Source organism: Cinclus cinclus, chromosome 3, assembly GCF_963662255.1.
Source record: "Cinclus cinclus chromosome 3, bCinCin1.1, whole genome shotgun sequence".
NCBI classification, from domain to species: Eukaryota; Metazoa; Chordata; class Aves; order Passeriformes; family Cinclidae; genus Cinclus; species Cinclus cinclus.
Window position 1 is genome coordinate 59,813,893 of NC_085048.1, and position 23,434 is coordinate 59,837,326.

The 23,434-nt window shown below is 41.0% G+C and overlaps 1 protein-coding gene across 1 annotated transcript in view; it reads right to left on the minus strand.

The window, feature by feature from the left end:
* Positions 1 to 22,901, minus strand: part of TMEM242 (transmembrane protein 242) — a 41,203-nt gene extending 18,302 nt beyond the window's left edge. Inside the window, 4 exon segments of the mRNA XM_062488982.1 lie at positions 2,509 to 2,609; positions 4,322 to 4,469; positions 4,472 to 4,645; positions 22,809 to 22,901. Of these exon segments, the coding sequence (XP_062344966.1) occupies positions 2,509 to 2,609; positions 4,322 to 4,469; positions 4,472 to 4,645; positions 22,809 to 22,901 (516 nt within the window).
* Between the last annotated feature and the right edge of the window lie 533 nt (positions 22,902 to 23,434).

Consider the following 23,434-nt stretch of genomic DNA (forward strand, 5'->3'; position numbering starts at 1 on the left):
TACACAAATAAGGGTTTCTGTAAAGAGGACAGTTGGTTAAATTATTGTCATACACTGTTCAGAGCATCAAGAAAGCTGATTAATGAAATGCTAAAATAAAAAGCACAACAACAATAGCATGGGAGAGAAAGACAACCCCAACAAAAAAAATTTTAAGAGAACTGAGTTTTATTCACTAACCTGTTATTCTATGTTCAAATTGTTTTCTCATCACTACTTGTCTACATTTCTTTAAAAAAGATTTATTTTAAAAAACAAGCTTTTAAACAATACTGAGTCTTTCCAAAATCAGGCCAGGAAAAAACAGGCCAGAATTAGCTGATTTTTTTTCCAAATATATGCTGCTTTTTTCATTTCGTTGTTGTTGTTGTTTTGTTTTTGTCTTGAAGATATAAACAGGAAGTGGGAGAAGGAAAAATCACATTGTTTTTTTATTCAGACACAGGCCTTGATCGTGTAACTGCCCCCTTGTGTGCAGAGCATGTCTAAAAGGAAGCAGTGCCTAAAATAAAGTGTGTTCAACTGTTTTGGTTGATTGTAGTCCCTGTGTTTATCCTTTTGTGTGACCTAACCCATTGTGCAATTAAACATCTGGATAAATGCTAATAAAACTGGACACTTCTCAAAAGGAAGCTGCTACAGCTGAGCATTTAATTTTAACAAAATAACCCCATTAATTAACCAGGATCATATCACCAACCCAACAGCACATGTATTGGTGGCTTCACTGGAACAGAAATAAATTGCCAAAAACTGAGGGCTGGTGGAATTAATTCTTCCACACCAGTGCTGGCTGATGTTGGCTTAAAGTACCTGTCATCTGTACTATGGCCTCACTTTAACACGGATAAAAATAATATTTAGGCATTGAACATCTAAAAAAGGGGCAATCTTCTGTAGTTATTATACGTGATGTATTATTAACAGTTACTTGCAGTAAGTAACTATAAATTTAAGTAAGAATGCTAATGCAAAACCTCATTGATACCTCAGAGAGCTTATATAGAGAATTAAGCCATTCTCAGAGTCCAGTCTTTCCTTTTTTTAAACTGCTCACTGACAAGTACTTTGACCAAAAAAGTGTCTTTCTACACGCTGGAGTATTAAAGACGAGGGCCCCATGAAATCACAGATTTTTGCTAGCAAATTCTTGTAATTCCTTTGCATAAACAGCAGCAGATACCATTTTGATCTCTGCTGAAAACTGTATCTATCACTTGATGACATTTCTAGCATATATATTCTTGGATGTCGATGCAATGTCACTCTTGATAAATTTCATACTGATAACAGCACAGCTCAGGAATATGTGCAAACTGGAAAAAATGCAGTGCTCAAGAGAAAAGTTTTTTAAAAAATATGGTAAAAAAAAGGAGACAATTTCATTATTGTAATGTATTTCCACAGCCTGTGAAACAACTTCTCATGAAGTTTTCTATTTTGCCTATTTCAAAAACGAAACTCTTGCTTATTGTTTCTGTAAAGGCAATAGATGACACACGAGCCTACAGAGAAAAGTAGGAAAGCAAATGAAGGATCTCATGCTCTTTGACCAGAAAGGGAGATTATGAGTGACCAGAAATGAAGGTTCTCATATAAAGTTCAATGGAATAATTTTTTTTTCTCTTGATGTGCATTGAATTAACTTGATATGGTATTGAATGATCATTTTTAAAATAAACACAACTGATCAGTGCCTAATTCCCTAAGAACACCATACATGAATAGATATTGCATTTTAAGAGCTTGGTGGAGATGAGACTGATCAGTTTTAAGGGCCTATTTTTGACACTTTCAGCAATAACAAAGCTTTAGTGAGGGGAAAAAAGCATCCTTCAATTAAACGTGCTGTGTTTCAAACTAATACACCAACGCAGTACAATTGCTAGCTCTGCTTTGCAGATCTTTTCTTCAGAATGCGCAAGTGGATCCACTTAGTAATCGCCTGAGCTCAGATTAATTTTGGTCATGAGATCTCACAGTCCCATAGTACTTGTTCTTATCTTTCCCCTTACAGAGTGGGATAGGAGTGGAGAGCTTTAATTTTGACTAAATGATGCCACTTACATATTCCACAGCTTAAAAACATTCTACCTCCTCATTCCCATCCTTACTGCAGCCAACTCACTTCCAGACTCACTGCAGGACTGTAAGACTGCATGGTGAACTTGATCTCTGAAGTGATGCAGGCTCATGCCTAAAGTGTCATCAAAGTGTCAACACAGAATCAAAGGAGATCAGTAACTGTATTTCACCATACAGAAGTATGACTCCAGCAAACACTGTAAGCATTAAGTATTTCAGCTAATCTCACATACTAAAGTATTTAGCAGGGCCAACTCTGAATTGATTTTTAAATTAATCCTACACCTGTACCAAATTCAATTAAGTCTAGTGCTCTTACCATCAACTCTGCCAAGTTACACGTATATCACCATGTCTACAAAGCATTCAATGCATTCTTATTTCCTGTGCATCACTACTGGAAAACAGCTTCAAAGAACAGACCTTACTGAACCAGTCTGGGTTCTTCTTCTTTGTCATTGCAAGTGTAGTGCCAAAACCTGCTATCATTCCGGCTGTAGCAACAGTACCTAGAAAAATTCCACCTGCCAGAAATGTTGAAGAAATAAAAATCAAGACATTATTACTTAAGGGGAAGAAAAGAAACCAAGCAATCTGTTTAGAAAATAAAACCCAAAAATGTAAGATTTGTTAGCATATGCTGAAGGAAAGGCCCATCTGTCTACATTTTTTTATGCTAACTCACTATGACAGAATAGCAAGACAACGAATTAGTTCTATGGAACAGGGCATTTTGAAAACAATGGCATCTATGTGTATTTTCAGGCAACACAAAAACACAAATCCCAGGATGTTCTTGCAGTACTTCAAAATTTCCCTTATTTCAGAGCCAACCCACTAAAATCATTTTGTTCTATGGTGATGTCTCACCCTCCCCCAAATAGGAAATGTAATTGTTTTTTTTACATCACTTGTGATTTCAAATGGCTGACTAAAAATGGTCACCACCAGTTCCTCTGAAGACCATTACATAAGCAACACTTGTTCTTCAGCTTTGTTTTAGCGCTCTATTTAAAAATTTAAAACAACTTTTTATAATTAAAAAAAATTACACTAGCAAAAGTTATCCCAGGAAAGAAAGCATCTCTTTTTCAGTCGTTTCAGTATTTCCAAAGTCACTTGAGGTACCTTATCCTTTATAGCTCTTGCACCAAAGGCACGTGTAGCCATACCTGCCCTCTTTTAAGGAAAAGCTTGTTACAAAGACATGCTGTACTGCAGAAACCAACCCGATTCATATTAAAAATTTCAGGGGGTTACATGTTCTTCCTTTGCAGGTATTGATACCCATGCTGTTTTCCCTTTCCCAATACCAGGAGGTAATTTTAAAACTGTATGAATAGGAAGTAAGCAAAAATACAGTTGTTAGGTCTCACTTTTAAAGTTACTGATCTGATTACTGCGATAAAGGAGTTTCCTGTAGTCGCGTCAATGAAATCTATAAGGTACCTCCTCTGCCCGGGAGCAGTCCATTAAGTTTTACATTTCCAGGCCTGGTAACCAGCATTTCCCCGGTTTCACACACGGCGATTGGCAGCGGTACGCCAACGATCCTCGGGACGGGCCTGCCCGGGATGTCCCGGCCGCCTGAGCGCCGGCCTCCGCTCCGCCGGAGAGCGCGGGGAGACCGAGCAGCCCCCGGGAGCAGCCCGGAGACTGGGATAGAAATCACAACGGAATACAAACATAAAGCCGCACAGCGCCGCCAGCTGCCCTGCTGGACGTGCGCCCGCTGCCCTGCAGCTCTGTGCGGCTGCCTGGCCGCGGTTCTCCCGGCTCGGATCCAGCTCGGGACACCGGCTCCTTCCCTTAAGGAACCCGCAGCGCTGCCTGGAGCCCGCAGGAGCCGCCTCTTCCCGAGGGCTCCTGCTCCCTCGGGCCCGGCAGCGCGGAGCCCCTCAGCGCTGAGCTCCCCGCCGGGAAGGAGGCGGCTCCGCTGGGCCCGTCCCGCGTCCCGCCCGGCGGAGGGCGGCTGAAGGGTGTCCGGCACCGCCGCTGCCAAGGGCGAGGGAAAAGGCGGCCGGCGCTGCAGGGGCTTCCTCGCTGTGTCCAGAAGCCTCGACGAGACCATTCCCAAAAGCCTCGCCTTCTCCCCAGGGGGGGGCAGAGACGGGCACCACCTGGGGCTACGGCAAGGGGAGCACGGCCGGGGACGGTCTCAGGCCTGCCGCACACGCTGCTGCTCGTCCCTGACCCGCGCAGGGGCAGGAGGGGAGGAGAGGAAGGCCGTCAGCACCTTTGATTAAGAAGAGCTTGTCCTGGGATGCCGCAGAGCTCCCAGCCCCCCGCGGCAGGGACAGCCCGAGCCTGGGGTCCAGCGGCGCTGCCGCCACAGCCCCGTCATGGGCGGCCCCGCCGGCAGCCGCCCCCATGGCCCAGGGCACCGGAGGAGGAGGAAGAGGAGGAAGCAGCTGCAGGAGCAACCCGGAAGGAAAGGGAGCTGGGCTGGCACACGCAGCCGCCTTTCCTCCTTCTCCCCCTCGGCAGCCGCGCAGCCCGGCGGGCAGAGCTGCCGCCCCCGAGGAGGGGAGGGCGGGACCTCCTGCCCTTGGGGCCCGCCCTGCCCGGAGGGAAAATGGGAAAAATCTGTCAAAGCTTTTAACTACATCAAGTCTTTTGTAGCAGAGCTTTGTAAGGGTTTTGGGGTTTTTTTACGTCCTAGTGGACTTTATGAAATAAAACTGTGAGACACTCTTAATTCCCAGGAATTTTAGTAAGCTGTATCTCGACGAACGATGTTGCTTTAAAGTACATAATTTTGTTCTAAATTGTCGTTCTTTCAAGTTATGTAAATAGTTTTTCAAACTGCGAAAACGTACATTTGGGTTCTTTCATCTGTGCACCACCCTAATTCTAAGCTGCTGATAAACATAAATTGACCTGCTACCTAATTTTATCATTTTATCAGTGTACTAACTTAAGATTCAGTATGGACAGGTAAAGTGTATTTTTAGTTATAAAAATATATTTTAGTCAGTACTTCAACAGGAAACAATGAATGTAAACAAATCTAAACCAAGTATTTCTTTCCCAGCTTCATTCTGTGTATCTTTTAACATATTTTATCGCATGTATCTAAGGGTCTAATTTTAGGGAATGGGTTGCTAGGCAAAAAAAATTAGTATTTTGGGAAACTTCCTGTTCATGATACTTCTAAAAACCAATCCAAAGCTGTTTCCTAATACTCCATGTGCTGTGTAAATTAAACAATATTTTACACAGAGAGAAGATTTCTAACTAATTTTTTTTCTAATCTGGTCAGCAGGCAAATTACTCCTTCCTTCCTCTAGTCTTTCCCATTAAAAATACCCCAAAATCTTGTGTGTGCTTTGGAATGGATTTAGACTTTGCCACAAATAATAATTAAACCTCCTGGAAAAGCTTAGAAAAGGGCATCGTAGAAAAACTGCAGAATGACAACGTGAAAAGGATAAATTCCTTTTTATATAAAGTATTTAAATTTATTAGAAGGCATCAAACTAAAACAGGAGCATGCATGCATGTCATTTTTATTGTAATTGGTGTCAAGATCATCACTGTATCTGACAGAGGAGTCCTCGAACTGTGAGAGACAATTAGGTTATTGTGTCTGTTGTATATTTTTGTGTCCTTGATGATAAAAATCCTATGTTTTCCTCTTGGAATAGTTTTTTGAATTCATATCAATCAAGATACCACTTTCTTCCAATTTTTTTCCAGAACCAGAGAGAAAGAGAAGAGAAAGGTACAATTGTGTTATTTTATCCTGTTTTGAACAATGCCAAGAATCTATATTTAAGAGATAAGATCCGTCTCTATTAATCATTCACAGAGACTTGAAGTAGAGCATAAAGACCATGAAATCCACTCTGAATAACTTAAAATTCTTAGTGTTGTGAATTTTACTTGTTTTAAAAAACCCGTGAGATACTCAGCAGAATTGTGTTCATTTAGGTTACAATATAATTGAATATAATATAATGCTTTATTTCCTTTATGTTACAAAAACCCTTGGTGAGCCAAAAGCAGACACTGAGAGGGAACTGAAGTTTTCCACTTCAAAGGATGTGTAAATCTCCACTTGTGATTCTGATGTTATGAGTAGGAATTTTATATCAACCCCTGAGTTTTAACAAAAAATTGGTAACTAGGTGCCTCTCCTATGGGATTTATAATGTTGTACAGTATTGGCAAGTGAGGAGTCTGGAGAGTAAGCAAAAGCACAAGGAAGAAAATCAGTTTTAAAATAAAACCAAAGAAACAAGTTAGCATAAATACATTCCCTAAGAGATTTTTATAACCTTTGCAAACACGTGCCATTGCTGCCAACAAGCAGCTCCATCAAGAAAGAGAACCCCGATGTGAAACTTCTTAATGTAATGCTGTGAGATATTTCAGTCCTGGCCTGTGTATCTCCTGCCCTCCTTCCTCTCTGGTGCAGAACTGCGCAGTGATACATGGCCATCTCCACTAACAGTGAGTTCCACTTGAGGACCAAGGGTACAGTTCAGGTATTCAGAGGCCAAGAAGCTAGTTGATAAGCTGGCTGGGACATAATAAAGGCAGCAATTTGTTATGTTCAGTAAGTTATCTGTCTGATTTATATAGCCAAAAGTCATGAGTGCCACTGCACCTGAGACACAGAATCCTGTTTGAAGTTTGAAAATCCAATTCAAAACATAAAGGAGGTCGATTTGAATACTGGTTAAACTGACATGTTCAGTAACTGAACTGGATCATGTAAAAGAACTTGGGAAAGAGCCACACACAGGTTTTGGAAAGAGAGAAAATGCAGCAGTTGAGCTACCTTTTGGCTGTCAGGAGAGCTGAGCTTTATTCTCTGACTGACTCACTGGGGTCATTTCCTCTGTGTATGGCAGCTTGGATATTCCTGAAAGCACCATGCAGCATCAGCACTGTGTACAGGCAGAAGCATGAAGAAACCAGTTACATATTTCAAAAGAATTTGCTAGTCAATTGGACAAGAAATTAAAGCGTTCTGCAGTTATTACTTGGTTTCTGCAGAAGCCTCTGTTTTTATAATTAGCTGGTTACTGTTGTACATCTCCTAAGGATCTGGTGGCTGAAATTCCCATGTTGAGAGTCTGTCCTCAGTTCTCTTGTCTCACTGCTGCAAAAATCTGGTCACTGAATAGTGATGTGTAGACTTTAATTACAGAAATAATGACAAAAGGCAGTGCTCATTTGTCAAATGAGCGCAGTTTTAAGAAGAGCTTTGCACTGGAGAATCAAAAGACACATCAAAAATACTGGTTGAGCTGGCTTCACCCACTTATGGAGGGGCACTTTTTGTTTTGGAGGTGAGGAGGAAATTAATTATTTTGCGCAAGGTTTTGCTGTGGTACTCCAGCAAAGGCAGGAGCCAAGAGGCCGAATCTCCAGATTTCTGGCCACCTACCCCAGCCCTAGAGATACTTTTCTAAACTGCAGCTTACTTCTACAGAACATGCAATACTCTTCCTTAATTTCAGTTCTATGGTTGGTTATTCAGGAGCACATGTGAGGCATTACTTTGGACAAGACTGGGTGTGCAGGCATGCTGCAGAGCTACCACAGCAGCATTGTTTGTTATGGCCACAGCCTGGCCATGTTTCACTAAATGGCAAAAGTCCCGTTGGCAATCTGGCCAGACTTTCAGTTATAAATCCCAAATTAGCATTTGTGGATGATGACATTATGGCTGGTCAGAGGCACACTACAGATTTCAGAGCTGTTGATAACATATCAAGGCTGTCACATGCCTTGGACAGAATTCAGGTGGCACTGCAGAGATGAGAACATTTAAGGAGGGTCTTCTATCATATGCCTGTATCTGCTTGTTTTCTGTTCTCATCCTTGACTAAATTATATGTTTTATTACCTGCTCAGTGTTTATAATACTCTCTTTTGGCGAGTTAAATATGTTTATATCTCTTTGGCTTTGCCCACATTTACTAGAGAGGAAAATCACTGATCCCTTCCCAATTCCTGTGGTACTCCTACTGTCTTTAGAGACCTAGCAAATATGTTTACAAGTTATTTTTTAATTTCACTGGATACTGTGTCTTTAGTGGTTTTAGTATATGTTCCATTATAGAACTTTTAATAGTTACTTTCCTGTACCATATTCAAAAAACCTCTACTATTGTCCAGGAAAAAAATAGTATTCCTGACCAAATTAAAAAAAAAAAAAAACAGCAAAAATTAATTATTATTTCCATGGTGTCACCAGAGCATGGCCTGGTACTTGTGTCTCAGCCACTCTTACTGGATGCTGCAACCTGAGATAGCAGCAGGAATCCTGAAGCACCAGACCATCTGCCCAGGTTCTGCTGGATGACAGCGTGGGAGTAGGATTTCCACAGAGAAAATATGCTCCTGGCCCCTGTGGCCAGAACTGGAAACTTCCAAAATGATGGTTGTGAAGACGAAGGAGGCCTCTCTCAGTGACAGTCCAATAGATAGAGTTGTCCATCTGTTACCTGCTGTGGCTCAGGGAGATGACTTTGTTGGTAACTCAAGCAGGTTCCCACAAGGACTCAGATCAAACTGCCTGGAGAGATTGTGCAGTTTCCTTTTGAGGAAATTTCATGAGGGTAAAGCAGTGAGCTGCTCTGAGCACAAAGCTTGAGCCTGCTTTGAGAAGGTGGTTGGACCAAGACCTGAGTGTCTGGTTTGATTCCTCCATGAATTTGTTCATGGGCGAGGGTAACTGCAAGCTTGGCTCTGATGTACGACCCCACACCATGGTGGCTGCAGGGTGGGAGGGGTGTCCTGCTGGCATGCACCACTGGGCAGCAGAGAGTCCTTCAGAAGCTGCTGCGTGGCACGTGCCTGTGGGAACGCTGCTGTGCCCACTCCATGCCATGGGCCATGCTCATGTGGCCAGTGACACCAGTTTGGGGCCCTCAACAGCTGCGTGTGCTGCAGAGGAAGAAATTGGACTGGCATTTCATTTACTGTGGGGAGGTGGCCACTATAAACTCGACTCTTGTATGCTCGTAGTACGTCACCTGCTGAGAAAGCCAACTGTAAAATTAAAATTAATTGCCAGGAATACGAGATGTATATTTTTTTCCTAATTGGCTTCAGTGCAATTATATCCAAAGGCCCTTTTCGCAGTCATTCACAGAACTTTATTGCTATAGTTTAATATTACAATCTAAAAAGGCCTGGAAGGAGAGCTGATATTAGGCTAGGTTCCTGATGAATTATAATTATCACTTTGTGTAGATGGGTGGAAAAAAATTTCTTATTAAATTAGTCTCATTACATAAATTAATATTGTGTTCTGGATAAAGCACTTTTGATTTCACATCTAAAATATTTTTAAGAGCACCAAGTTTGTGTCAGAATTTCACTTGGCAGGTCAAATTGCCTTTTAAAATTACTTAACTTTTCAGTTGCATCCTATCATAGGTTTCTGCATTGAAGATGTCTGGCAATGACAGAATTATCCAGGGGTTGGACAGCAAATAAAGTAAAATATAATAAAATAAACTATGCAACTAGAATAATTTTCTAGTTCTAGGAGCATGGGGGATTCACAGTCTGAATGACAGGAATTCACAGCATGACTGTCACACATTTTCTTCCTGTATTAATTTCATCTCCATCTGAGGGTGTTTGCAAGACATGAACCGCTAATCTAATACTTTGAAAACACAAAAGCTCATTAGCAGCTTTAGGGAAGGGAGTGAGATGGGTGAGGAAGGTGCAGGTCACTAAAGGTTTAAAAGTAAAGGAAATGTGAACGTTTTAAGAAGGATTACTCCACTCACGATCTGTCTGTGCTCTGTAAAAACCCAAAGGTTTTTGTATATCTCACATTTCTTTCTCATTAATGACACCTGCCGTGAATAAAGTAAATGTGGAAAAGTGTCAGCTGAAGATGTCAGGCTGCATTCCAAGGAGTGGATTATAGACAGTCATTCCCAGACAACCAGCAGCTTCATGGCCTAGTACACAACGCCGACACGTCAGGTGTTGAACGCTGCCCTTTCCAACAGGCATCATCAGATATTCAGTTTAAGTTTCCAGAGCAACTGGAGTCTGTGACTCCAACAGGGTAGGTATTTTTCAAGAGCATATAATGGGAGATAGATGGCCACTTTCTGGCAGAAGAGAGTGGGAATATTGTGTCAAGACACTCTGTGCATATGGAAGACCATTCTGAATTTTTCTGTATGCAGGCCCTCTTGTGTATGCAGTACATTACAGCTTACCATATAAAAAATTTTACCATGTAAAAATTTGGCACTACTGTATCTCCCTAAACATCTCATTAATCCATCTGTCTGTCACCATGGTAACAAGGCTCCCTATTGATGACTGAAGAAGAGCCAAACCATTAAACTTAAATGTACACTGTTAAAAAAAACCAGTAAGCTCACTTGAAATAGCACTGCAGAGACAAAATGGTCAAAAATAAGCTAACTAATATTTTTAATGCATTATTTTTATAGATTATGTATATTATGGGTCTGAAATAAAACCTGTTATTAAAATAATCCTTAAATGTGATATTTGCTTCTTCATATCTATTTTTTATATAATCTGCTGAACTCAATATTAAAAATTGTGCACTTTTTCAGAAATTTCCAGAAACTTCCATCCAGAGGATGGAAGGATGAAATTAATGTCTGAAAAACACCACATACAAAGAAGATTAGAAATATCAGTGAACATTTTACTGCACTTTATTTCACTTTCTCTCTTGCTTCCATACTTGTAACTTTGCCAAAATAAAATAAGTACAGTGCACGCATTCATTGAAGGATCAATGTCTAACTGAGCACTGCTAGTTAGTTGGACCTGAGATTTTTTGTGAATCACAACGTTGTGGAAACTCTGACATGAATTAATGGACTTCATAAATCATTCTTGGACAATGAATTTCCATTTTTCATTACACTGGCGCCATGCATGCTATTAATGGTAGACTTGAATCTATAATTCTATTAGGCTTTTTAAGAGGCCTTTGATTTTAGAGCTGAAATAGAACTTAAAGCCAACAGCTGACTTCTCATCTCCTTCTGTGTTCATTGGACGATGCTTTTGGTTTTCTATAAATGAGAGAACTGGAGAAAGAAATGTGAATACTGCATTTAAGAACACTTTGTCATACTCACTGAACTGAAACTATGAATATTCTTGCTTATATCAGGATTGATACCTGGTATAAACTACAGCTCTGGTTTTATAATGAACCCTTGGGTCAGGAGGTAGCTCGCAAGGGTGCTTTAGCAGCCCCATGGAAAGCTGAAAGGTTGGAAGGTCAGGTGGGGTTATTGCTCTGTCTGTGCATGGGGATATGGAGTTTGTACACAAGCATGTATGTTGCATGGATGTATATCATGCAGCTTTTATTATGTCTAATATCCCAGTGGGCAAACATGGATGGTTTGCCCTTTTACAGGGTATATGAGCCCCTGGAGGACATGCAAGATCAACTGAACCTAGAAGATCAACTTGGTAAAACCAGGAGGCACAGATGCTACTAAGCAGCTTAGAGTTCCTGATTAACATTGGACATTTAAAATGCTTTCAGCTCAGAAGAAACCATAGAAACTTACAGGTGTGGAGGAAAGCTCCCTCGCTCCCTCCTTTCTTTCCTCCCTTCCTCTTCTGGTGGGTGAAGAATTGTGTATTGTCTGATATGAAGCAGACAAGATAAAAGGACAAGACGAAATAAAAGGATAATTCTGAACTTTATAAACACCAGGGTTGTGACATGTATTCCTCTGGGTGGACAAAGACATGACAAAATTATCTGACAGCAAATGCTTTTGAGGGGCATAAAAGTGGCACTTGGCCATGCAGATGATGGCCCCCTGTGATGTATGTTATGATCTAATTTGTCTTCATTCCAAGCAGTACATCACTACCACTGGATCCAGCACGCCTTCCAAAACAATGGCAGCTACAAGCACAATTTCTCAGTGTTCTTCCAGTGAGCTAAGATGTCTCAGATTTTAAGGAGATCTTTGTTGGTCAATACAATTTATTTTGCTTTCCCAAATGTTAAAACAACAGTGTAGCATGCTCCGCTGATACCATTAATTTCACATAGTTTATTATATAAAGAATAATACTGTGCAATAGCATTCCTACGGATGGAAGGAACTTTGCTTTTTTACTTACAAAATTATAAATTGTAGCAATTTTTAAATTAAGGCTCAAAAGAGTGTGTTAATATTCAAAATTCAAAAGCCTTGGCATTAAAAATTAGTATTCCCATTTAAATTATTACTGAAAAAAAGATTATTTTCTCTCAAAGAGAGCATTTTCAAAAAGAGTATCCTTATTTTCATGATTTTTAGAAGTCACAACACTTCTCTTAGATTTTTTTATTTTAATTGCACTTTGCAAGATCTGGACAATATATTTTGTCACTTCCTCTCTTGAAGGAAACGTGAAAATTTCCTTTTCTTCAAAAAAGGAAATCATATGCCATTGTAATAAAAACTTGGTTTGAATCCCCACCTAGCATGAGAAAGTTATTTCCCCCAACTGTATTTCTGTCTTCAAGCCATGCAGTAGTTATGTCCTCTCACTACCAGTGTAAGAAATTTGAGTGTCTGTAGAGGAAATGCTTCTGCACTGCTGGTAGCTTTGGCTGACAGTCATATATGACAGAGCGTTTGTAACTTTTTCTTGTGTCCCCTGCCCTTTTTGTGTTGGGCAGTGGAAAGTTACAAGGTTTGTGAGCGCTGGCCTTTCAGGCACTCAGCTTCATGGTTTCTCACAGAAACCTGTAGTTTCCAGTTGGCATAAAAAGACTGGGAGAGCAGCTCAGACTTTTTCCACAGGCTTTATTATCATCCATGAAGGGGTCAGGCTACAAATCCAAAGATGGGGGATCACACATGTACTTTTATAGGGTTTGGGGGATCACAAGTAAACCAATGGAAAACAGGGTTAACACATTTGGCCAACTACATTGTCTTTCTTTCTTTGGGACAACCAATTATAAAGAACCAAACCTAGCCAATAATATTCTAAAAAGATAAGAAGAAGAGCTTACATTTTTTTCTAACATGAGTCATTCTAAGCAAGTAGCTTTTCTTATCTCAAAAGAAGTATCAGGGGGCCCCCACAGGGATGGCTGCAGAGGGATTAGTCTTCTCTACAAGCTTTCTTTCAAAACCTGTTTTGGCACCTTCCCCTTTTAACAGCAACTTTCACCCCGTTAAAACCCCATCGAACCCCACCCAGACACATGGGTTCTGTCAGCTCATCAAGCAACAGAACTAGCCCAAGCAGCTTCCAGCCTGAGCATCCCTTATCCACAGTGGCCAAATGCAGTGTTTCTTTCCTGAAGTGGTCTCTGCATAGCAACACTAGATAGAGACTTGACACGTAAGTACTTGGTTTTATTTAATTTGAGGGAGTTAATTATGATGAACTCTTCTACTTGTGAGAAGTACTTAGATCTACATGCATCGTACAACATGTTTTTATTTAAAGTTTTCTGCTTGCCATCCATTTTGGGAGAGGTGTTTGAAGGTAGGTGTTTTCTTACTTCATCTAAGCTCCATGGCTGGCCTCCTGGAGAGGGACAATAAGGAATGTGGGCTGTCTCTGTCTGGAAAAAAAGTGCAGGAAAAAAGCAGTGAGATACAGTTGATCTGCCCAAAAGGAATTGGGTTTTGGTTTTTTTTGTATAAGCCTTTCAAGATGCAAGCTTGATCACTGACCTTCAAAAGGAGCATCCTAACTCCTCAGAGGCAGGGGAGGAGCTAATTTTATGAAGTGTAATGAGATGGAGAGCGGTATCCTTCAGGTAGGTTGGTGGAGAGAAGAGATAAACTGGTGGTTTTCTGGTTTTCATGAGTTTTGAAGGAGGTGGGAAAAGGAAGTGGGAGGATTGATTTTTTTTTCTTTTTTTGCCTTTTGGTATAGAGAGGAAAGTTGCATTTGTCTTCTTGAGGAGGTGCAGAGGAAGGGAAGACATTAGTACCATTATTATTATTATTATTATTATTATTATTATTATTATTATTATTATATGTACGAAGAGAACAGTTATGCCCTGTAAGCAGTGGTTGGAATGAGCATTCATTAAAGTAATGCCTTTATTGCCCACAGACCCAAATGGTGCTTGTGAGGCTGTGTTGTTGCTAACACATAATTGTCTACCAGCCCAGGGCTCAGAATTGCCTAGAGGCAGCAGCATTGCTGAGATAGATACAGACAGACTGAAAGACATCACTTTACCAAGCTATTCCATATTGAAGGGTTCACCAAACCCTGCATACAGAGATGGTGTGGGATGTATCCAGTCACAGAGATTCTCACAGAAACATGGAAAATTGACATTCCATGAATCCTAGCAGTCCATGTGGTCAACAAGCTGAGTCCCAAGCACAGTCCCTCACAACACAGCATGTGTGCAGCTTGCCTGGGTACGGACACTCATTCAAGATTAAAAAAACAGTAATTGCCTGAAATAAACACAAGTTCTTCAGCTTTGCAGAAGCAGAGGTTCTGCAGTGGGGGAGAGAGTGCCAGCTACCCACTCTGGAAGAGTAGAGAGTGAGAATTGACAATGACTGATATTTTTTCTCTTCAGTATAGTTGTAAGAACTGCGTAGACACATCCTGTGCCAATGTGAATCCTGTCTTTTGTTCCCGGCAATGGGGGAGTACCCACTGGGCAAAGAGCTATCAATATTTTCAGTGTTGCTGAGGATTATGCAGGGATATAAGCTGTGGAGAATGGCTTTGAAGATATTGACTGAAAACAGACCCACCTTGGATTTGCTGAAGCTCATCTGTACTAGATGCCTCCTGAATATGCATGGCTGCCCTTAGAATGCCAGTTCATGCTGAATGGCAGGTGCTAACTCTGAGACAGGCATCTGGCATGCAGAGAGCTTTTGATTATCTGCTGCTTGTTCCAAATACAGACCATAACATGGTGCCATAGGGAATGCTAGTCTTCAAGATGCAAAACCTCATAAGTTACGAAGTTAAGTTATTGGGAAAAAAAAATAGAAGTCTAGAAGTTCTCGCAAGATTTTGAAAGTGTTATCTAGAGTTGGCTTATCTGGCAGGCTCTGGAGAGGCCTGAGATGCTGTCATGATTTCTTGAGCTGTTGCACAAGGAGCAGGTAGAGTGGCAACCAGCAAGCAAAGCAAAATAACAGGAGGTGGGGTGTGTTTGTAGTGTAGGCTGCACAAAGGTGACAGTTGTGTGCTAGGCTTATTCTGAGCAACATACTGTGGTTAGGGACTGTGGTTAGAGCAGACAATTGCTGAGCGTTGTGCATAATGCATGACAGGCAGGGCTGTGGCATGCAGATAAAAACAGCGTGGGATGGATTTTGCACTAAAATATGCTCTGTGAGTGTGAAGAAAGGATGGAGCCACTCCGCTAGGAAAGCCCTAGCTTTGACCTGTGTGCCAAAAGCTACTTTGCGCCAGATGGCTTGGATGAAGAGAATCACAATAAAAAGGCAAGTTAAACTGGGTTCTCATAAACCCCCATGAGCTGCCCCTTCATGCCACCAGTATTTGATTTTTATTAAAATTTTTCTCTGGGAGAAATCTTCTTAATTGCAGTTTTTTTCAGAAGTGGAAAAAAAAATGCAAGTTTTTTAAAGATTATTTCCCCTCACATGGTGCTCCTTCTGAGTATTGTGTCCCTAAAAATCCACCTGCAGTTTCTTCCACGGGCAGTGAATGCCAGGCTTTTCCCCTGTTGATGTCCTCTATCCCTAGTCCTCAGCTCTGAGAAGCCGCCTGAAGATTCAGCCATCAACTTTACCAAGTATTCACCATCTCTGAGGCATCAAGGGCTGATCCTGTTTGCAAGAAGGACTCACACTCCTCATGGAAGAAGACTTCATTCTTCTACATGAAACCCCACTTAATACATTTTTCCATATAAATATTTATGTTTGTATCTCGAAGTTAAAAATTTTTCCTGTTTTATTCCCTCTGGTATTCCATACCTACACTCCTCTTAATCAAATAAAACATACCAATTCAAAATGCCTCCAAGACTAATCTTTGCCTATTATTTATTGCATTAATAATTTTCTTTAGAATTCTGAATAGTTTTTCTGGATTTTCTGGTTACAGTTTTATTGGTTTAAAATGTAATTATATTCCAGACTGCCATTTGCTCATCAGAATTTAGATGAATGCTAATAGATTAGCACTAGAGTTAGATTAAACTAACTCTACAAAAAATCAGATTTATAAACTCATTCTCCTATTATGGTGTAAAAAATATATGTTCAACAGTATTTACAGTCATTCTCAGAACTTTGACCAAAACATTCTCTTGATCATAGAAATAATCCCCTAGCTTTTCTTATAAAAAGTTCTTGAAATTTTTTAAAGAATAATTATTGGTTAAAATAATTAAGGTTAATAAATTTTACAGGGAAAAATAGAAATAGGTCTAATGACACCCACATGGACATATTTGAAGAAGAGAAACTTCTGAGAACACTTAAAAGTGAGCCACTATGTTGATTTCAATATGGAATATGCATTTATTAACTGAAAAGCGGATTTCCATCAGAAGATGTTGTACTAGTAGCAGAAGTAAATGCTAAAACTCTGCTCCATAAACACATACCTAGCTGGGCACACACTTCTGAGCAAAGTCCATCCATTTAAGTGTTCACAGAAATATCAGAGTGATCACTATAGTAAATACATGAACAAAAATAGCAGAAAATATGTTTTTGTTTTATGCCTCTGACCACATTTGTGTATGACCAGTATCACATTTCTGTTGATTGTCAGACTTCCTTTCTCTACTGCAGTGTTGTCAGCCATATGATTCATGAGTCATATCTAGTCTTTTGTATACAGAGCTCATTGAATATTCAGATTCCACAGAGTATAAATTACCAAGTAAATGAACTAATTTTCTCTTAATCCTGTTTGCTGAGGGAGAAGGGAAGGAAACCAGGCTTTCCAAATTTGAAATTAATTCAATCATTGCAGTGCTGCACCTCTGAGCAGCAGTCCTGGCTTATTGTCCTGAAAACAATAGCTCTGACAGTTGTAAAATTACCTGTTCTCCCTTATTGTTTTTACTCATTGTTTTATGTCAGGAAGGTGGGAAAGAGCGGTTGGTATGAAACCCAAGACCAACATTGCTGTTTGCTGAGATAAAGTATATGCAGTGAGGTGGGGCAGGTCTAGAATAGACACAAAACCAAGTGGAAGGCAGGGAAGGGAAAGATAAGAAAGGCTCAAGAGAAAAGCAACGATATAATACTAAATCTTCCCTGTTAATGATGCTGAATGTGACAATGGAGAGATTTCCACAAGCAGTTAGCTCCATTTTGAGATGGCCTAGTTAAGTGTTTAATGATGCAGGTAGCCTCACTCTGGGATTCACAGAAGTCTCTAACTGCCTGATTCCTCCAGGAAAACTTGTATGTATTTTGTGTTATTCTGTATAAGCACCCATCATGGATGTGTTCCACCGACAGCAATGGATGGTTCTTCTGTAAATGCTCAAAATGTGTAGTCCAAATCAGTGAAACAGCCCACAGATATATTATGAAGAAGGCTTTTCTCAGAATGAGTGTCATGCTCCCACATAAGCTGGATGGAGTCACTTTCTTACACTCCACAGCAAAGCACAAGTTCCTACTTTCCCACAGTACTGTGAGTGGGTGTTTACTGAGGCAGCAGAGAAGAGAAGGAAGAAGAGGTATGAGGAAATATACACAGAAGGGGGCAAAAAAGGTTGTATATGAGATAACTGGAGCATATTTGCAATTGTTTTGTCAGCCAGAAGTACAGTTCCTTCTACAGCCTCAAGCAGGAAACAGTAGGGGAAAAGAAAACCTGTAAAAGGGATATTTTTTTAAACATGAGATGCTACTTAAAGAACAGTATCAAAACATTTTTACTACGTTAATTGGTTAATTAAAATAATTGTAGTTGACGGCATGCCTTTAATTGCATGGCCCTTTGTAGGTGTGTATTTTATTGTTCTTTGGTTTGTTTCCTATGGGAACAGACTTAGGCAATTATTCAAAGTGTCAGTCGGACTTCTCTTCAGAGAGAATAAATTGAAACTTGCTCAGCTGAATGGGAAACAGAGTAGAGGCTTCAAGTTCAGCTGTATTTTTTAAAAGTTTCTTGAAAATCAAAGAAAGACAAATTGATGCCAATGCTTTTTAAAATACTCAGGCATGGTGTATTACCACTCTGGGCAAGTCATGATGAGCTGACTTATCTAACAGCCCATCATTACCAGATGCAAGGTCCTGCTCTCCCTTTCTTTTCTGTCTTTAAGATGCATCTTGTGTCCTCTCATGTTTTGCCAGCTCTTGCATCCTACGGAATGCCTCCATGAGCACATCTGAAGTTCGGTTGCAGCCTAGACCAATCCAGCTGCTGTCTACAGTCTTACTCTCTGCCCCTTTATATATATTCAAGTTTATATAATAGATATTTTTAAAGAGGAAAGATCTTTCCTCTTTCACTTCCCTTTCCCTGGGCATTCTGTTCCTGTCCCTCCCTTGTTGCAGTCTTTTGTCATGCTTTGTCATGTCTTTTGCCAAGTCGTTTCAGTATGTTAAAGCAGCAGAAAAGTAACTTTCTGAAAAATTAAAAATGGAATAGTTTTTTTTTATTCTTTCTGCTGATATTCTTGTACATCTTGTACAAAACATCTGATAAGCTATGGTGAGATTGCAAGGGAGAGGGTGGAATAATTTGAGGAGAGGACAGGGCGCCCTTCACTGCTGGTTCAGACACAAGGAAATGTGGAGCAAGAGAGGCCTTCCTCCCTTGGTGCTGGTGAGCTGCGAGCTCTGCTCGGCACTTGCCCATCTTTCGTCACTTCACTTTTGGCCATGTGGTGGCAACCAGCTGGCCCCTGGTCAGCCTGTGGGCAGGCTCCTTTTAGCCACAGTGCGTGGCGCTGGCATCACGTGGGGAGCATCATGCGGATCGTGGGGCACAGTGGGGTGGCTGTGATGGGGAGAGGAAATCCAGCTTGCTTCATCCCCTGCCCATACTGACACTTGTCTTTATATCAACTGCGCAGAACACAATGAACGAGACCTGGCTCAACAGCAGGGAGTTGAGAACAGCCAGAAAACACCCAGGAACTGTAAGGCAGGGGTGCAGTGCGGTAAAGAGTACAGATAGGTATGACCCATCATCCATCATCATTTGTTTATTTGTCTGAAGTGCTACCGTAATTTCCCATACATATTAAAAAAAGAAAAAAAACGAAAAAAAAAGAAGAAAAACAACTGGTTTGTTGAAGTGGGATTAGGATACTAGAAATTTCTGTATAGTACCGACTTATTAAATAATGCTGTTCTGCATCTACAAGGCACTTCAAGGGGAAGTAAAGCATCAAACAAACTGTAACTCACTCCACTCTTTGTGCAGTGTACTCTACTAACACATGATGGAAGACTAAGGAAAATAATTTCCTGCCTCCAATGAGGGAACTTTTGACGTGACTGGTAAGACTGGAAAATGTGGGGGTTTCCTCATGTAACTGTACTTTCTTGACCCTTTCTTTTGGCTGGCTCATGTTCTGTGTCAACATCCCAGAACTACAGAAATTTTCCTTCAGTCAATTTAGAGCAAGACAAAATGTTCAATAGGCTTAAAATACCACACTGATAACTTAATGCAATGTTCATCTTTATTTTTTCAGTTGAAATAGTAAGATTTTTGAGGCAGTCTACCTTCACCTTTGGAAACAGTCATTGATTAGGAAAGCATGGCCAATTCCAAAAAACATCTGGATTTTAATTGCATTTTAAGGAGAATTCTCATTTTATTCTGCTGGAATAAATTAAAATATCCATAGATTCTGATTTCTATCCAAAGTGTTGGAGTCTGTAAATCAAAGGTCTGTCTAAATTCTTCAGAGAGAAATCAGAGTGCAGGGATTGAATTAAAACCTTTGGATGGATTGAGGTATATTAAGCCACTCACACATAAAGCAGAGGTGTAAGATTAAGTTTTAGAATAAGCAAGCAAGCAAGTAAGTAAGTAAGAATAAGTTTTAAGTGCTTTAGAGAATAAAGGTCTTAGATACCAGTGTAGAAGTGCAAGTTCTAGTGAAGGTTGAAAAACATAGTCCTAGATACTAGTGTTGAAAATAAGCTTCCAGAGAGGCTCCAGAAACATAGTTTTAGACATAATAAAACTATACTAAGATATTGCTAACATTTTTTTAGATAGAACAAGATAGACCATATGCATAGTTTATATGCAACCTGGCGTGCTAAGAAACTAGAATTCCAACAGGTTAAGAAGTAACGGTGCAAGTTCATGTCTTTAGCTTGCTCGGTAATTTGTGTATAAGAATCTATGCACTGGGGAGAGACTTGCACTCTTGCTCCTACTCTCTCGCTTTTCTTCTCTACTCACCACCATCATCATCCCCTGAAGAAAACAGGAGCTGCCGCAGCAACATCAGCCCTGCCTGGACCTCGATGGGAGCAGCTTCTGCTTCTGATTGGGACTTCACTTCTATTTAGGATTCTTTATGTATTCCTCTCAGTTAATACGCCTGAGGTTCACTTCCCAACTATGACGTCTTAAAAGGCAAGGAAAGATTGTGGCATGAGACAGCAGCTTGAATGTGGTGCTGGTATTGTTTACAAGCGTTTCACTTGTGAAGAGTGTTTCTGAAATTAGCCTGAGTGCTACCTGTGAAGATAAGGCAACAATGACATTTTTGCATAAACCGTTTGCTCTATTTGTGAATGTCTAAAATATTCCATAATCTCAGGAGAGAACAGTGCCATTTGACATGATACAGTCATTAATATTGTCAAAGCACTGAAGATAGAGCTCCAGCAATATGATAATAGAAACCTGATGAAGAATAAAAATGCTTGTCAGTGAACTAAAAAATCTGTCAGCAGCCTTTGGAATACATAGGTGCTGTATTCATTAAGAAAGAAAGAAAAGTTATTAGCTGTTTATAAAGACCATTTTAATGAATAAAAAATGCTGTGATATGTAAGTTATGAGATTGCAAGCAAACTGTTGACAACAGGCACTACATGAGGAGGAGGAGATGGGAAGGAATAATGTAGCAGCATCTATTACATATGTGGAGAAAGGATGCCAATGCATTTTCATGAGAGATGATATCAGAAACTATTTTAACATCCTGCTGCCAAAGGACTACTTCTTTACACCTTGCAGAGGGAGACAGCCTCACATATTTTTTTCCATCTGTCATTAACATTGCCAATATTATTTCTGCGTATCAATAAAATGGATTGTAGAATCACTAGGAGAGTGTTTATCAGGCTACTCTATGTAATTTGGTTACCAAAGTAATTCATTTCCTCCAAGGAAGGGGAAGTTATTCAGTGCTGCTCAGTCCGTTCCACGGTCCCTTTGTTATCAGGCACTGTTTATGGATAAAGAATTAACTTATTGTATTAAAGGGATAAATATTCAATTTCAAAATCCAAAATGAAATTATGAAAACAGAAAACACATTGCCTGAGAACTCTGCATCCTTACATGTTTTTGCTGTCTCTCCTAGGACAACATTCAGCCATGAGAGATGCAGGCGATTGTAATGAACTTTTTTCAACTTTTTACAGAAGTTTGTTCAGTTTGCTTTTGGCTTTTCTGAACTGTATTGATTCCTACTACGTGTCCCAAAATAGTCCATTCTCTATAGCTTACACAGCTCTGCTAGTAAATTTCAAAACTGTAAGTGATGAATCAAAACTAATCTTTGTTAGCACTGGTTTATGCCTGCTTACCCATTGCAGATCATAAAATTATAGAATCATTTAGTTTGGAAAAGAAGATCATTGAGTTCAGCTATTAACCTGGCACTGTCAAATCCACCATGTCCCAAAGTACCACATGTGCAGTCTTTTAAATACCTCCAGGGGTGGTGATTCCATCACTTCCAATGTTCTAATACTTGACTACACTTCTGGTGTAGAAATTTTTCCTAGTATCCATTCTAAACCATCCCTGTCGCAACTTGAGACCATTTCCTTTTGTCCTGTTGGTTGTTATTTAGAAGAGACTGATCCCACCTAGCTACAACCTCCTTTCAGGTGGTTATAGACAGCACTGAACTCTCCCCAAGTCCCCTTTTTTCCAAGTAAACAACCCCTGCTCCTTCAATTGCTCATCATAAGGTGCTCCAGACCTGTCACCAGCTTCATAGCTCTTCTTTGGATGCATATGAAGTACATACTAGGCAGAAGCAAGCAGCTTTGAGAGTGATTCTCAACTGTGGGAAGCCTTCCTGGGCTTTCTGCAGGTAGCTCTGTGCAGTGCTGATGTGAGAAGGGCTTGGTGCAGGATGGTATTTATAGGAAAGCTCTCCCTTCATGGCTCATACCTTTCTGGGCTGTGAAGTCAGAACACAGTGAGGGTCTGTATGAACATGTCAGCGTTGGTGGACAAATCTTATACTTCCAGCGGTGCGCCCACGTGGGAAAGAAGGCCAGTGGCCATCCTGGCCTGCATCAGAAACAGTGTGCCAGCAGGAGCAGGAAGGTCAGTCCTCCCCTGTACTCGGCACTGGTGAGATCACACCTTGAGTGCTGTGTTCATTTCTGGGCCCCTCAGTTTAGGAAGGATGCTGAGATTCAGGAGCGTGTCTGGTGAAGGGCAACAAGGCTGGTGAAGGGTCTGGAACACAAGTCCTAGAAGTGGCTGAAGGAGTAGAGTTGTTTAGCCTGGAAAACAGGAGGCTCAGGGGAGACCATATCACTCCCTGTAACAGCCTGAAAGGAGATTCCAACCAGATGGAGGTTGGTCTCTTCTCTCGCGTAACCAGCAATAGGACATGAGGACAACAGTCGAAAGCTGCCCCAAATAAAGTTTAGGTTGGACATTCCGAAGTTATTCACAGAAAGGGTGATTGAACATTAGGATGGACTGCCCACCGAGGTGGTGGAGTCACTATCCTTAGGAATGTTTTTAAGGTAAGACTGGATGTGGCACTTAGTGCCATAATCTAGTTGACAAGACCGTGTTACTTCATAGGTCATAGGTTGGACACGATGATCTCAAAGGTCTTCTCCAGCCTCGGTGACTCTGTGATTCCAGCAGCATAATGGAGCATGTGGATGCCGCCGGTGGAGCAGTGAAGCATCGGCATGCAAGAGAAGCAGGGACAGCGGCGCGCTAGCGCAGCACTGCTGCAGCCGAGCACTTTGGGCAGGTGGGACAGGAACCACCTCTCAGTTATGCCGGGTGACCCGGAACGCGGGGAGGGCGGCGCGGCTCCCGACGGGACGGATCAGGAGTTCTAGCGCCGGCCTTCCGGCCTGACTGAAACACAAACCCGGACGCAGTCCTCCATCGCGGGGCAGGGCACAGAGGGCTGCCCGGGGAAAACCGGGTCCGTGCACGGGGCGACGGACGC